The sequence below is a fragment of the Sorex fumeus genome, unplaced genomic scaffold, assembly GCF_029834395.1.
Source record: "Sorex fumeus unplaced genomic scaffold, SorFum_2.1 ptg000002l, whole genome shotgun sequence".
Taxonomy (NCBI): domain Eukaryota; kingdom Metazoa; phylum Chordata; class Mammalia; order Eulipotyphla; family Soricidae; genus Sorex; species Sorex fumeus.
The window spans coordinates 18,547,015-18,563,119 of NW_026606059.1; the positions used below are offsets into that span (position 1 = coordinate 18,547,015).

General features: G+C 42.9%; 1 protein-coding gene and 1 non-coding gene across 2 annotated transcripts; both read left to right on the forward strand.

Annotated features, from left to right (window-relative positions):
• The first annotated feature begins 1,940 nt into the window (after nucleotides 1–1,940).
• On the forward strand, nucleotides 1,941–13,455 carry ZFAND1 (zinc finger AN1-type containing 1). Its single transcript, XM_056110793.1, has 8 exons — nucleotides 1,941–2,038; nucleotides 5,365–5,407; nucleotides 6,713–6,752; nucleotides 9,774–9,901; nucleotides 9,990–10,081; nucleotides 10,746–10,867; nucleotides 12,935–13,090; nucleotides 13,187–13,455. The coding sequence occupies exons 1-8, from the start codon at nucleotides 1,984–1,986 to the stop codon at nucleotides 13,355–13,357; spliced, it is 807 nt and encodes a 268-aa protein (XP_055966768.1). The 5' UTR covers nucleotides 1,941–1,983; the 3' UTR covers nucleotides 13,358–13,455.
• On the forward strand, nucleotides 9,232–9,365 carry LOC130023211 (small nucleolar RNA SNORA5). Its single transcript, XR_008792421.1, has one exon. It is a non-coding gene; the product is annotated as a small nucleolar RNA SNORA5 (small nucleolar RNA).
• Nucleotides 13,456–16,105: the final 2,650 nt, after the last annotated feature.

The window sequence follows — 16,105 nt, forward strand, 5'->3', positions numbered from 1 at the left end:
AAGCCAGCCACCGCAATCTTGGCTACTCTAACCCAATACCATGTCCCCAAGCTAAGAGAAAAAATAAAAATATTTCTACTATGACTTCACTTATTATAAAATATATTTATCACCTATCTAAAAAATTCCAATACTTAGTAAAATTCTAGAAAACTTTCCTTCGGTTGGCCCAATCAGCAAAAATTAACATATAAGACCCACATAAGCCATTGGTTCTTAGATTCAAGAAGACCAGTAAGCCTTTGATATTTAGATATTAGGATTTTAGTTGAGTCTCACTTCTTTGGACACATTATTATCTCCAGATGTTTCCTGGTCTTATAAAAGAAAAATCAGGGATCCAAGAGATAATTCAGCCCCCAGAAAACACTCCTGGCATGACCAGGGCCCAAGTTAGAACACAATCTAAGTGTGGCCTGCCAGCACTGCAGGTTGTAGTTCTGGCAGTTCCTGGTACCACAGCATCCAAGCAGGTCTCCATTCTTGGGTCCTAGCACTGGCATCTGGCACACTGCCCGAGAGAGTAGCACCGGGAGGCTCAAGGCCCCCAAGCTCTGCTGGGGAGCTACTCCATTCTCAGGAGGCTGGATAGCATGATGAGATCTTGCTTCTAAAAATCTAATATTTCCAGAATCCCGGGCAGGTCTGAGCTGGAAATCTTCAGCAGGTTTATTCTGCGGTAAATTCTGATTCCTTGCCCCACCCCTCCCCCTTCCTCAGCGAATGCTCATTGGGGAATGCCCAAAGTATTTAATACTTTGCCAGCTGCTGTCACAAGTCATTCATCCACTCTGAGTCTGTCTGGTGTCACATCAGAGGAATGGCATCTCTTTGTACCCCACCTAGCAGATCCTCCAAATGGCTCTTTGAGGAAGCACAGGGCACTCCCCTACACCCCAACCACAAATGCCACACGCTCTCTTTAAGTGCTAAATGAGTCAACTCCTCTAAATGGGGATACCCTATGAAGCTCCACACCTCAATAACTAGATTATTTTGTCCAGAATTTTTGTTTTTTGGGTTACACCTGGCAGTGTTCAAGGGCTTACACTCTGTGCTCAAAGATCACCCCTGACGGACCATATGGGATGCTAAGAATGGAATCCCAGTTGACCACATATAAGGCAAGTGACCTATCTGCTTTATCACTCTGGCCCCTGGAGCAAATTTTTCTTTTCAAAGGAAAAGAAAACCTTTTATTTTTAAAAAGCCTAATGACTTCCTTGCAAGAGAATTTACTTAACCAACATCGGAGTGGTATGAAACAGGAATTGAACCACCGAAGTCCCTCTCTTTCAGTTGATTTTTTTTTTGCAAATGTGTGCCACACACTATCCTGATTCCTGGAGTTATAAATAAAATTTTTTTAAAAAGACAATCTTTGAGGTCATTTCCGATTATTGTTGCTTGCCAGAAAAAAACAACGATTAGTAAATTTCTAGAAAGTCTGGAGTATTTCCTTAAGGACTAGAGCACGACCTTCATTCAGGGAAGAGACAAACTTTGCAATGCAATCCCTCGACTTTGTGCTCTGCGCCTTGATCACAGGCCTTCAAACGCTCTGCTTCCGACACGCCCCCGCAAGACCCGCCCCGAAGGCCCCGCCCCGAAGGCTCCGCCCCGAAGGCCCGTCCTGCAGGTCCCGCCCCGAAGGCTCCGCCCCGAAGGCCCCGCCCCGAAGGCCCCGCCCCGCAGGCCTCCCTCAGGTCCCGCCCCGAAGGCCCCGCCCCGAAGGCCCCGCCCCTCAGGCCTCCCTCAGGTCCCGCCCCGCAGGCCCTGCCCCCGCAGGCCCCGCCCCTCAGGCCCTGGCCCCCAGGCTCCGCCCCTCAGGCCCTGGCCCCCAGGCTCCGCCCCTCAGGCCCCGCCCCTCAGGCCCCGCCCCCGAGCTCGCCCGTCTCCCAGCAGGCGCCTCGCGCGTTGTGCGCGGCGTTGCGCGGCGTTTTCCGTCTTTGCTGCCCTTCCAGGTCTCGCGGCGCTTGGGAGATGGCGGAATTGGACATCGGGCAGCACTGCCAGGTGGCACATTGCCGTCAGAAAGGTGATCTTGGAGACCGCGGGTCTCGCTCTGCCTTCCCGATCGGTGCTGCCGGGGGAGGCGAGGCCTTGAGGCCGGGCGGAGCTAGAGGAGAACGGGGAGGGCGCGACCCGTCCGGGGCCGGCTCGGAGCTGGTGCGTTTTTTGGAAGAGAGTCGCGGCCTCCTGGAAAGGAGCCAGGCAGGGCAAGGAGGACCCGAAACCTGGGCCTTGCAATGCCCACCAGTCCCTTCTGATGCGCGTGGGCAGGAGGATGCGGAGCTCCGGCGCCTGTAACCGCGTTCCCCGCCGATCCCGCGCAGCCCCCAGGGGCCAGCCACTCCTTTCCAAACTTTTGGGTTGATTGCGTGTCCCAGTAAGCTTCTTAAAAGGGAATTCCGATCCTCCGCTGTTCCGCCAGATGTTCACTGATTGCTCTCTCCGCGTTCGATTGTGATGACCATCCGTTCGGCGGTCTGTCTCTCCGGATGCTGGGCTTCAGAAGGATGCAGGATGTGTTGCAGTGTCCTTTGAAACGAATCCAGCATGTGATAGCATTCATAATAAGGCGATGGGTTTTTTGTTTTGCTTTTTGGGTCACACCCGGCAATGCACAGGGGTTATCCCAGGCTCATGAACTTAGGAATTACTCCTGGCGGTGCCTAGGGGACCATATGGGATGCTGGGAATCGAACCGGCGTCGGCTGCGTGCGAGGCAAACGCCCTACCCGCTGTGCTACCGCTCCAGCCCCAATAAGGTGATGTTTTTACTGCACCGAAGGAAACGCATAACCCATCCTAGTAACCAGGGGCAGTGGGTCATCACTGCCTGAAACATTGGAGCCGCAGATTCGGACCTTGTTCTGGCTGTGCCAATTCAAGTGTATGCTGTCACATTTCACTCCTATCACGCAGAGTGGCAAATCTTTTCCTGTCCCAGCTTCAGTCATTGATAACAGATTCTTGAATCACGCCAAGGTTTTAACCTACATCTAGCGGAAGGGGTCCCAGTTGCCTAGTGCTTGCTGGTGGCAGTGGGCAAAGGCGGGCAAATCTTTCTGCATGTGCATCATGTCCCACCGGCTTAGACACCATCCACTCCGCAGGTGGTTCATACAGAAGTTTAACAGCTGGGTTTTAATTCTGAGTTATTGTAGACCTGGTTTACTCCATTGCTGTCATTTGGTGGGTGGGCACACCCAGCGATGCTCAGGGATAGTACTCCTTGGCTCTGTGCTCAGGAGTTAAGCCTGGCAGTGCTCTGGGATGGAAGTAGTGGGGGGACCATATGGGATGCTGGGGATCGAACCCAAGGGGTCAGCCATGCAAGGCAAGCTGTTCTATCCGCTGTACTGTATCTCTCCAGCCCCCAATTGCTGTCATTTTTTATGGACTTTGGTGATGGATTGCTTGGTATCTGCCGTCTTTGATCTAGTTTGTCTCCCTTTCCAATTCTGTGAATCTCTTAAATGGTAAATACCTGAGATGAGATCAGGTTCTAGTGGCTTTGCACTAGTAAAGATGGTTAAGACTTTAAATACGTTAAACCAGCTGGAGAGATAGTACAGTGGGTAGAGAGCACTTGTCTTGCAAGCAGCCTACCTTGGGTTCGATCCCCGGCATCCCATATGGTCCCCGAGCACAACCAGGAGTAATCCCTGAGAGCAGGGCCAAGAGTAACCCCTAAATATATCTAGTCATAGCCCCTTGCCTCGGCCCCTCCCCCCACAAATAATAAAATATGTTAAGCAAGTATTTCACTTCTGCATATCTGGAAAGGTGATTGCCAGGTGTTAGGAAATGATTAACACTTTTTCCCTGGGTCCTCTGGGTTTGCTAGTCAGTCACTCATAGTCTCAAAATATCCTTTCAGTTTGAGAAATACATGAAGTTTTGCAGACTATTGTTTGTTTCAGTTTCTTTCTGTTATTGAGAAATGGGGACATAGTTTCTAATTTGAAACACTTACAGAATAAAAAAAAAAAGGTGTCATGATTACAGAATAAAAAGTCATCTCCCTAGTGAGGGAGGGGTGTATTTCAGGCTGTGCCCCACAGGCAGAGTTATTCAAGGGTCCCTTGGGCTACACTAGCACTTTTTCTTTCTCTTTCATATTAAGTATATCCAGTATAGGATGACCTCTTTGGGAGGACATAGCAATTTCTCTAAAGAACAGTTGCCTTTGTGTGTCACCTTGTGAAAGCAGTATGATTGGATAGATCCAGACTCACTTGGCTATATATTGTAATTTAAGGGGATACACTTTATATTTTACTTTACTATCTTTGTATTTATATTTTGGTTTGGAGCCCACGCCTGGTGGTGCTCAGGGCTTATTCCTGGTTCTGCACCCAGGGATCATTCCTGGTGGGGTTGTGGACTGAGTGAGAAAGCACATGCCCTTTATTATTCCTGGAATGTGGGCTGCTTTAAAAACACCTCCTGGTTAGTGGCTAATTGCCACATCGGAGAATGGTGTTTTTATTTTATGCTTTCCGAAATTTTAGTTTCTAACTAGCTTTCTAGTTATTTATTTTTGATTTACATGTCATCAAAAAAAATACTCAACCAAAATTTTCAGTATCAGTCAATTCAATTACTGAGTTTCTGGAAATTTTTTGAAAACATCTCTGTCTAATCACTTATGACTTTTCTGGAGTTGAGTATGTTAGTAACAGGCTAATTCTTCTAACATTTGTGTTATGATTGCTATCTTACTGTTTTCATCTTTTATATATGTCTCATTTGTTTTTCACAATAATATTGAAGTAGGTGTAACTTATAACATACATATATACCCCCCTAAATACACACTTAAATATATACATGCTGATACTATATACTTATGTCTGTTTATATCTCTTACCTAATAGTAGAACTTTAGTTTTGTTTGCTTATACTACATGCATGTGCATATCCATATATACTGTATCAAATATGCATATACACTATACACATCAAAGTTATGTATTTAATGTATTATATGTATGAATATCTGTATGTTTGTATATTTATATATGTATATACACACATATAGAAATATGTTACTTAATATCTACTATTAAGTAACTTGCATGGTATTGTTATGCTGGTAGAGTCAGAATCAAAACCCAGATTTTTCACATCAGATGCAGGATTTTTGCAGTAAACAGCCTTCAAAAAACATCCAATAATCTCATTATTTTACTTCAGAGTTCTTGAGATTATAATGGTTTTTTGCTGCGCTGGAATATTGATCTAGAGGGAAAACTTCTCTAAAGGTGGTTCAGTACTTTAAGATTCTTTTTTGCAAAGAAAACTAATCAGACCTTGATACTGACCAGTAACTGTCACATTTTGCCTCAATTTTAGATTTTCTCCCATTTAAATGTGATGGTTGTTCAGGAATATTCTGGTAAGTTAAGTTTTTATGCAGGATTTCTGTGTAATTTCAGGATTTATCGTGTATGGTTTATTTCTGAAAAGCAGAATAATTTCAAATCGTATAATCCTCACCATTGATATTTGGCGTCCATTATGGTTAATTACTTGGGGGGAAAAAAAACTACTACTAAGCCCTGATCTTGCACATACATGTATCTTATCTTTAAATTTCTAAAATGGATTTCTCTGTGATTCATTTATTTTGGAGCCACAGCTGCCAGCTTAGTGCTTGTGCCTGTTCCTGTTGGTGCCCCGGAGACCCGGTGGAACCAGAAAATGATCCTGGGCCTCCATACGCAAAGCGTGTGCTCCAGCCCTTTGAGTTCTCTTCCCCAGCCCATGATGATTTTTTATTTTTTGTTGTTGTTGTTGTTTTGCTTTTTGGATCATACCCGGCGATGCACATGGATTACTCCTGGCTCTGCACTCAGGAATTACCCCTGGCAGTGCTCAGGGGACCATATGGGATGCTGGGAATCGAAACCAGGTCGGCTGTGTGCAAGGCAAACGCCCTATTCCCAGCCCCACCGTGTGTGATTTTTTACATAATAAGGTAAAGGTAAAGGTAAAGGCCCTCCCGTTGATCGTCGATTTGCTTGAGCGGGCCCAGTAACATCTCCATTGGAGACTTTGTTGTTACTGTGTCTGGCATATCGAATACTCTCGGTAGCTTGCCAGGCTAGTTGTATTTATATCTTTTATTCTCAAGGAGGCAACATCTCCGTATTCTAAGGAATATGGTAAAGAATGCAGTTACGCTTATTGTTCTTTGCCAGACACAGTAACAACAAAGTCTCCAATGGAGACGTTACTGGGCCCGCTCGAGCAAATCTTTGTAAATTAATACAGCAAAAACAAGCTAGGTTCAATATTTCATTACTGATGATTGGGGGAAGTAAAAGAATAAAAAGATTCATTTTCTTTTTCACACATAAAGCACGTAAAATAAAGTTGATTTAGAGTGGTGAATTCTTTTTTGGGGGGAACACATTGGGGTTGAACAGTTGTGTTGAAGTTGGGCTGGATGTGGGACTCAGTGCATTATAAAGAACATGTTTTGCATGCAGGAGACGTGGGTTCAATCACGACACCACAAATTAAAACAACTTTTGAAACTACAGATGCTCCATCTCAAATTTATGTAGCATTTCCATTTATTCATATCCACAGAGTTCTTTATGTAGTATGAGTATAATGAAATGACTTTAAGTATCTTAAGCTATATTAATTTATTATATCGAAATAAACTTCTTTTTTTCCTTTTTACTTCTTGAAGCCTTGAACACAGAAGCAGATCGTCACATAACTGTCCTGAGGTATGTTAATTTCTCTTATGTAATAGAACACCTTTATAGTCACGTACTTCTGTTCAGAAATGTCGCTGGTTTTGCTCTTTTGATTTTGGGAACACACCCGGTGGTACTCAGTGTTGCTTGTGGCACCAGGGTTGTTAGAGATCAGATCCATAGCCCAGAATTTGATTGTATTCAAAATCAGTCATTGCTCTTCAATTCAGTCTGATTTATGTGATGAGACTTTAGTGTTATTTTTCTTAGTTTGTTTTAAAAGAAAATTAATCTACTTGATATGTATAATTTTAGTTTTTTGTTTGTTTGTTTGTTTGTTTTGGGGTCACACCTGGCTGTGCTCAGGGCTTACTCCTGACTCTGCACTCAGGGATCACTCCTGGTGGTACTCCACAGACCATATGGGATGCCAGGCTCAAACCCACGTAGCCCACCTGCGAGGCATACACCCTACTAAACACTGTACTATTGCTTCAGCCCTGCGAAGTTTTATTCTCACAGCTCTTCTTTCATATTTTAGCTACGTTTAGGTAGCCAATTTATGACCGTAGACTGAAAATATACAAATTATTAATATCCTCATCCTTGCAGATTTCTTTTACTCCTCTTCATTTTCCCTGTTGCCCGGAGTTAGGATCTTTTGGCAGTGAAACGTTCTGATTTCAGTAAGCCTTTAACCATCAAGAACAAACATGTAGACTGACACAATGTACCCACTCTAATTCAAGTAAATAAAGAAATTTAAATGGACTGGCAGGTAGGAATAAAAATATGAGCTTTATTACTGACAAAGGGTTAATTGAGTTATAAAGCTTGGTATCGAGCCAAATGAGTCTGCACAGGAGATCCAGAATGGACAAGTTACCCCAACTCACAGCTGTGTTCATCTTTTTTTTTTTTCTTTTGCTTTTTGGGTCACATCCAGCAATGCACAGGGGTTAACTCCTGGCTCTGCACTCAGGAGTTACTCCTGGCGGTGCTCAGGGCACCAATGGGATGCAGGGTATCGAACCTGGGTTGGCCGCGTGCAAGGCAAATGCCCTACCCGCTGTGCTATCTCTCCAGCCCCTGTGTTCATCTTTTCTTCAGCAGCTTACATCTTCTTGTGAAGGGCAGGTTTGTTTTCAAGAGGCAAGAAGGAAGCTGGACCCACTATACTGAGAATAATTCTCTCAAACTCATGATCAGTTGCTCCATCTTCCTTGTGTTGGAGAAAGGGAGAAAGTTAATGAATTCATTCCATTTGGAAAGAAGCATTGATCTCAGATTTTTCACATGATATTTATTTCTTCCCACCATTTACCAAGAACTTCACTATAGAAATTAAGTTACATGGAAAAAAAAATGTTAAATGAGCTTCAGACAAATTTTTGCCCTTTGAAGTGTAGGTGACTAGTTAAAAAAAAAATATATATATATATATATTAAAATGTTTGCATTATGTATGGCTGGAGCGATAGCACAGCGGTAGGGTGTTTGCCTTGCACGTAGCCAACATGGCTGACCCGAGTTCGATTCCTCCGCCCCTCTCGGAGAGCCTGGCAAGCTCCCCGTGACGTATTCGATATGCCAGACACAGTAACAAAGTCTCCAATGGAGACGTTACTGGGCCCGCTCGAGCACATCGATGAACAATGGGAGGGCCTTTACCTTTACCTTGCACTATGTAAGATTGATGGGGAAGAAATATTCATTTAGCTTTATGGTAAACAGTAAATATAGTAGTGTTTGTTAGACAACTTCTAAATCTGTAACTATCACTTAGATGGGCAGACCTATTGATTGCAGATTTTAAGAATTATTTCTTTAAATCATTAACCTCTAGAAACTTATTCTTCAAAATAAACTGACTGGTACAGTTTTTTTTTTAACTTTATAAAAGTCTCATTTTTCTCTGAAATGATATATGTTGGTAATAGTATATTATGAAAAACTGTCTCCAGGGGCTGGAGCGATAGTACAGTGGGTGGGGCGTAGGGCGTTTGCCTTGCACGCAGCCGACCTGCGTTCGATTCCCAGCATCCCATATGGTCCCCTGAGCACCACCAGGAGTAATTCTTGAGTGCATGAGGCAGAAGTAACCCCTGTGCAACGCTGGGTGTGACCCAAAAAGGGAAAAAAAACCCTGTCTCTAGCCCTCTGTTTCATGAATATCATTTCTAAGAGCTGTTTATATACGGTAATCTTCTAGGTAGGTATAACTTGAGGATTAATGGGATGTTTTATAGAACATGTTTTATGGGGGCATCTTTTTGTGTATGGGACTAATATAAAGTAGGAGACTCAAAGTATAAAGAATATATGAAGGCTGGAATGATAGCACAGTGGGCAGGGTGTTTGCCTTGCACGCGGCCAACCCAGATTTGATCCCCAGCATCCCATATGATCCCCTGAGCACCGCCAGGAGTAATTCCTGAGTCCCCAGCCAGGAGTAACCCCTGTGCATTGCCAGGTGTGACCAAAAGGGGAAAAAAAAAAGAATATCTAAAGCAGCTATGTCAAATTCATTACCTTCCCCACCTAATGACAGACTTCACGCAGAAGCCTGTGAAGTGACATTGTGACTCATGGGCCTTGATCCCCTTCCCTGGGCTTCAAGGATAAACTTCATTACAGAATTAAGAAAAAAGGAAGAAAAAGAAAAGGAATAACTGAACAATCCTTTAACTTGACTTAGAAGCATGTCAGTAGGAAATGTAGTATAGTCATCAGCATGATGTAATTTCTCACACATGTATTGTAATCTGTTACATAAGTTGCCCTCAAAAGTTTAAGCAAAGCTGTTAAGAATCACTTTCAAGGGGCTGGAGCGATAGCACAGCACGCAGCTGACCCGGGTTCGATTCCCAGCATCCCATATGGTCCCCTGAGCACTGCCAGGAGTAGTTCCTGAGTGCATGAGCCAGGAGTAACCCCTGTGCATTGTTGGGTGTGACCCAAAAAGAAAAAACAACAACAACAACAAAAACCAAAAACAGATTTATTGATTTGCACTGAATGTAAATAGCATCTCCCTTTTTTCATTTTCAGGTGACGATAATCAATGAAGCTCCGAAGCCAGATACGCACACCTCTTACCCATGTTCATTTAGAGACTGCACTGAAAGAGAACTTGTTCCAGTTACATGTCCTTACTGTGAGAAGAACTTTTGCCTGAGGTGATTACTCAGGACCACTCAAGCTTTGGTTGTCTGGTTAAGTTTCATGCAAACCCATGAACTAGTGCCACTCTCCTGTTGCTCTTAGACACCGACATCAGTCAGATCATGAATGTGAAAAACTGGAAATCCCTAAGCCTCGAATGACTGCCACTCAGAAACTGGTTAAAGACATTATTGGCAAGTATCTGGAAAAATCTATTTTGTTGTTTAATTACTGTTTTATACTCTTAATATCCTATGAATGCTGCTTCATTTTTTTACTTTTGCTTTTTGGGTCACACCCGGCGATGCTCAGGGGTTATTCCTGGCTGTGGACTCAGGAATTACCCCTGGTGGTGCTTGGGGGACCATATGGGATGCTGGGGATTGAACTCGGGTCACTGCATGCAAGGCAAACACCCTACCCGCTGTACTATCGCTCCGGCCCAATGCTGCTGATAGATAATCTGAGAGCCCAGAAAAAAATGAATTGGTGACTTACATCAGTTCTCTTCCCAACATATTATTTCAGCAGAATTTTCATCCAGTTTTAAGGAGTTCTTTATTTAAATCTTTTAGATTGAAAGCTTAATGTTTTCTGTAGCAGTGATTGTAAAGAATTAATAGGCTCAAATTCAAAACAGGCAAGTAACAATGAAGTCTTTTGATGTGGAGATAGCTAAGATCAACTCAGTGACATTGTTTCACTGATCATGTTAATAATACCAAATCAACATGGTCTGTATGTATCTCTGTGCATAATTGTGTGCTCTTATCGTCATAATAAATACATATCAATGAAACTATGAAAAATGTAATGTAAAGCCTTTTGTGTGCTTACATGCTTGTGCTTATTTCTTAGATTCCAAGAAGGGAGAGGCAGCAAGTAAGCGACGGAAAGGTGCAAAAAACAGTGAAACAGCTGCAAAGGTAGCATTGATGAAATTAAAGATGCATGCTAATGGAGACAAATCATTGCCACAGGTTGGTCTTAGAGACTTTGAGAAATATTTCCAAACATAATCGAATCTCGATTCTATTCTTTCTGCAGTCACGTAACATATTGTTTACTTGAACCAGATATTTACGATTACTAATATTCAAGCTATGTGTTTGCAGAAACAGTATAGAGTTTGTGAGTGTTTTATACTTTATAGAAAGGGCAACAAACCTCGTGCATCCTTCTTTAGATTCTCTCTTTTGTTTTTCCTTGCTGGGCACCATGTTTTTAACATTTGTCCATAGTGATACCTTTTGTTTAGTTCACTGTCTTTAATGGCTATAATATGAATATAGCTTGCTCATTCTCGTATTGAACACAATCCGTTTCTCCCCAAGTTTTTTGCTATTACAAATTGTTTATCATCACATCCTTGTGTATGTATGGGAATGTTTCTGTAGTTTAGAACTTTATGATATCAGTGACAGTTTATATAAGAACCCAGCACAAACATAACATATATACATACACACACACACACACAATACCTTAATATAGTTCAAATAACACTTAAACACTTAAATTAAACTTAAGTACAATAAAAAAAACTGAGTGTATATACACTCAGATATTTTTCATTGTACTTAAGTTTAATTTATACACTGATTGTACAACCGCTGAAAGATTAATTCTGACAGATGGAAAAATGCTATTCTTGGAAATATACTTAAAGATTCCAGAGAAGTAGTAAAGGAGGTAAGGTGTTTGCTTGGCATGTACCCGACCTTGGTTTGATCCCTGTCACCACATAAAGTCCCCTGAGTATCACCAGAGGCTCTGAACACAGAGCCAGGAGGAGCTCCTGAGCACTGTGGGTGTGGTGTAAAAACTTAAGAACAGACATAAAAGGAAATACACCTAGAAAAGCTCAGTAACTTGATTTTCTGATCTTCAACTTTACGTTTACATCCATGGGATCTTTTGGTTGTTCTTTTTATTCAAATCCTCTTTCAAGCTATGTATTTATTTTATTTTTTAAAGATGCCTGGAATCAAACCCAAGGCCTCATACATGCAAGGCAAGTCTTTCACTGCTGAGCCACTTCTTGTAATGGGAGTGATACGTTGATCTGTTCTTAAGGGATGGCTAAATTCCTGGAACCAAATGCTGTTGGGAAAGTGCCCTGTTTCCTTCATTTTTTTTTTTTTTTGGATGAGAGAGGGGAAGGAGGTCAGTTAGAGCACGTCCCGGCAGTATCTGGGGATTTGGGGGGCCATGTCCAGCAATACTTGACCACCCAGCATCATACTTGTTCTGTGCTTACAGGCCATCAGGGCTATTTAGGTGGTACTTAAGGGTCCAGTGCCCAAACTCAGGGCTCCCCATGTGAGTCCTATGCTGCACCCATTTGAGCCATCTCCCTCATCCCCTTTTTCCCTTGTTGAACTCAGTCTTTCCCATCTGAGACTACTTTGTGCACATTGGTTTAGATACATGAGAACCTTGGGATATGATAGCCAGAGGCAACACTCGGTTTAATTTTACAACTATAAAAAGCTCTGAAAAATAAGAGCTCTTCTCACCACCACCCCCAACTTTTGAACATAAAGTCTTAGGAAAAGACATTGATTAGCCCTACTTCGGCCTTATGCTTGACCTTTCACACATCACCCCAACTAGGATCTCAGTTCTGTGTCTCTGCATTTAAGTAGGTGATGGAATGCTAAAATTAGTCACGATCACGGTCCTCCCGTTGTTCATCGATTTGCTCGAGTGGGCCCAGTAACATCTCTATCGTGAGACTCATTGTTACTGTGTTTGGCATATCGAATACATCACGGGTAGCTTGCCAGGCTCTGCCGTGCGGGCGAGATACTCTCGGTGGCTTGTCGGGCTCTCCGAGAGAGGCGTAGGAATCGAACTCGGGTTGGCCATGTTGGCTGCGTGCAAGGCAAACGCCCTACCGCTGTGCTATCGCTCCAGCCCACTAAAATTAGTAGTCCCGCGAAAAGTTCTGTCGGTAGAGAGTAATCCTCCTTTGATCAGAAGAGAGGAAGAGATGTCATGAGACAAATGTGTATAATCTGGGTGTAAATTTTATTTTTTTACAGACAGAAAGAATTTACTTCCAGGTTTACTTACCTAAAGGGAGCAAAGAGAAGAGCAAACCAATGTTCTTTTGCAACCGATGGAGTATTGGAAAGGTCATAGACTCTGCAGCTGCCTTAGCTAGTCTTAAAAATGACAATAACAAATTAACAGCTAAGGTAAGGGGACAACTGTTGATCGTTGTTTTTGCCTAAAAAAAAATTATATGATTATGTAACAAGCTATTACAGTCTGATTTCTTTCTCTCTTAATAGAAGTTGAGGTTATGTCACATTACCTCAGGAGAAGCATTACCCTTGGATAATACTTTGGAAGCCTGGATTGCCAAGGAAGATCGTCCTTTATATAATGGTGGAAATGTTGTCTTGGAATATCTTGATGATAAAGAACAGTTTTTAGAAGATGTTGATTCTTACTTGGAATAGTCAAGGGATCAAGCCAGGAATCACAATAAAAACTGTTCTTTTTTTTTCTTTTATTGGGAGTACTGTATATAAATATATATGTTTAAATTGATTTTTAATTACTTTTTTGTGGAGTTGTTTACATTATTAATTTTGTACTAATTTGAGTCTGTGGAAATTTTCATTCTTGGAAAGGTGGGGAGGGACTTTGGGCCATATCCAGTGGTAGAGGGGCCATGTAGTACCAGAGGTCAAACCAGTTTGGGCCTCATGCAAGATAAGTACCTTAACCCCTGTCCTATCTTTCCAGCCTGAGTTTTGTGTTTTAAAGTATAACTAGAGGGCCTGGAGAGATAGTCCTGCAGGTAGGGTGCTTGCATTGCTCACAGCTGACTCGGGTTCAATTCCTGTCATCCCATAAGATCCCCCAAGCACACCAGGAGTGAACCCTGATTGCAGAGCCAGGAATAAGCTCTGTGCACCCAAACCCAAATAAATAATGTGTAACTATCAGCCAACATTCAGTGATTTGCAAAATTTTATGTTCAGTTGACTTTATTAGGTTATGTAGTGACAACAAACTTTTTTGGCGTTTTATACATTTTTTCTATTTAGTTAAATACCATGAGTTACAGTTGTAGACTTACAAACTTTCGTGCTTGGGTTTTAGTTATACAATGATCGAGTACCCATCCCTCCACCAGTGCCCATTCTCTACCACCAATGATCCCAGTAGCCCTCCCACCCTACGCCCCCACCCTGCCTTTGTGGCAGGGCATTTCCTTTTGCTCTCTTTCCTTTAGGGTGTTGTGGTTTGCAGTAGCGGTATTGAGTGGCCATTGTGTTCAGTCTATAGTCTACTTTTTAGCACACATCTCGAATCCTGAGCGAATCCTCCAAACATCCTTTACTTGGTGTTCCCTTCTCTACCTGAGCTTCTTTTTCCCCCAACATGTGTTGTCAGCTTCCAAGCCATGGAGCAAATTTCCTGGTACTCATCTCAACTATACCTGGGTGTTTGTCTCCCAATCTGTTACTTTATATTCCCCAGATGAGTGCAGTCTATGTCTGTCCCTCTCTTTCTAACTCATTTCACTTAGCATGATAAGTACCTTAACCCCCTTTTCCATGTAGAATCACTTGTATGTAAATTTCATGACTTCATGTTTTCTAACAACCGCATAGTATTGTGTAGATACACTTTGGTTTTATACTTTTTTGGTTGATGTCAGATGGTCATGCTACATGTCCTCTTTATGCCAGGATCAAAGCTGAAGGCACAGTCAAGCCCTTTGGGTATCATTACTGGCATTATAACAGGAGAGACATTTAGAAGTACCATTTAGAAGACATTTAGAACCGTTTGCTTGAAGAGAGTGATGTGGCTAAGCCTAGCTTTATGGAACCCAGATTTACTTCCTATGAGAAATAAATGGCCGCATCCTTTTACATGGCCGTTTGGAGGGCACACATAACACGTATGTCAGTTGAGCCATCCACCTCACCACTGCTGTTGGTGTCTGTCAGTGGAAGAGGTATCTAAGTGGTGGATGGCTGGAGTCAGGACCAGAGAGACTCCACTCGTATCCGCGCAGTGCAGAGGGCTAGCTTCTCCACATGAGTGCTTTTAGTTACCTTATCTTGGCTGTGACCTTGTATGCTATCTCTGCACCACGACATATGATTAATGTTTTTGTATAAATTGAATGATATAAACTTAAGAATCATCTCATTCTCCAAGTTAATGGTATGAGAGAAATTTCTGTACTACAAAGTGGAAGTTATTTTCTTCATGACACCTAACTTTGCTTTGGGCTATGCTTCACTTTTGATGTGGAGGGGTTCTCCCAAACAGTACTCAACGCACCCAAGAGCCATTCTCAATAATACCGGTGCTATTTGAGTAAAGCAGTGACGAGGGTCTCCAGGACCATCTTAGTGGTACTTGGCAACTATGTGGTGCCAGAAATCTAAGCCAGGGCCTCTGTATACTAGCACATCGAACTGTCTCCGTAGATAGTGCCTTACTGCTCATGAAAACCATCTCCAGGGGCTACAAAGGTACTGCAAGGGTTAAAGCTTTTGCCTTGCAGGAAGCTGACCTCTGTTTGATCTTCACCAATGCATTTGGTTCCCTGAACCCCATTAAGAGTGACCCATGGGGGCTGGAGTAATAGCACGGCGGGTAGGGTAGGGCATTTGCCTTGCACACCGCTGACCTGGGTTCGATCTCAGCATCCCATATGGTCCCCTGAGCACTTCCAGGGGTGATTCCTGATCGCAGAGCCAGGAGTAACCTCTGTGCATCGCTAGGTGTGACCCCCCCTAACCCAAAAAATAAGAGTGGCCCTTGAGCGCAGAGCTAGGAATAACCACTGAGCACTACTAGGTATGAACCCAAACCTCCCCCCACCCAAAAATAAAAACATCCTCTAGTGGGACTTATTTTTTTTTTTTTTTTGTGGGGCAGGAGCATGCCTGGTGGTTTTCAAGGGCTATTCCCAGGTCATGCTTGAGCGGCTGGTCGCAGTGGTACTGGGGTATTGTAGTATTGGAAATTGAGCCTGGGCCTCCTGCATTCAATGCATGTACTCCAGCCCACAGAACTAGCTCTCTGGCCCAAGATTTGCCTTTTTAATTTATGTGACTATAGTTTAAAATGTGCCTGACATCCTAACAGAGACAAAACTAACCTTGAACATTGCCAGGTATGGCACAAAAACAAAAACAAAAAGGGAGAGAGAGAAAGAAGTTTTATAGTCAGACATT

Excerpts from the sequence above, each read along its gene's own strand:
- ZFAND1 (XM_056110793.1), top strand. The coding sequence starts at position 1,984 with ATGGCGGAATTGGACATCGGGCAGCACTGCCAGGTGGCACATTGCCGT. Across the intron at positions 5,408-6,712 it reads GGTTGTTCAGGAATATTCTG|CCTTGAACACAGAAGCAGAT; the intron begins GTAAGTTAAGTT and ends TACTTCTTGAAG. Across the intron at positions 6,753-9,773 it reads CGTCACATAACTGTCCTGAG|GTGACGATAATCAATGAAGC; the intron begins GTATGTTAATTT and ends TTTCATTTTCAG.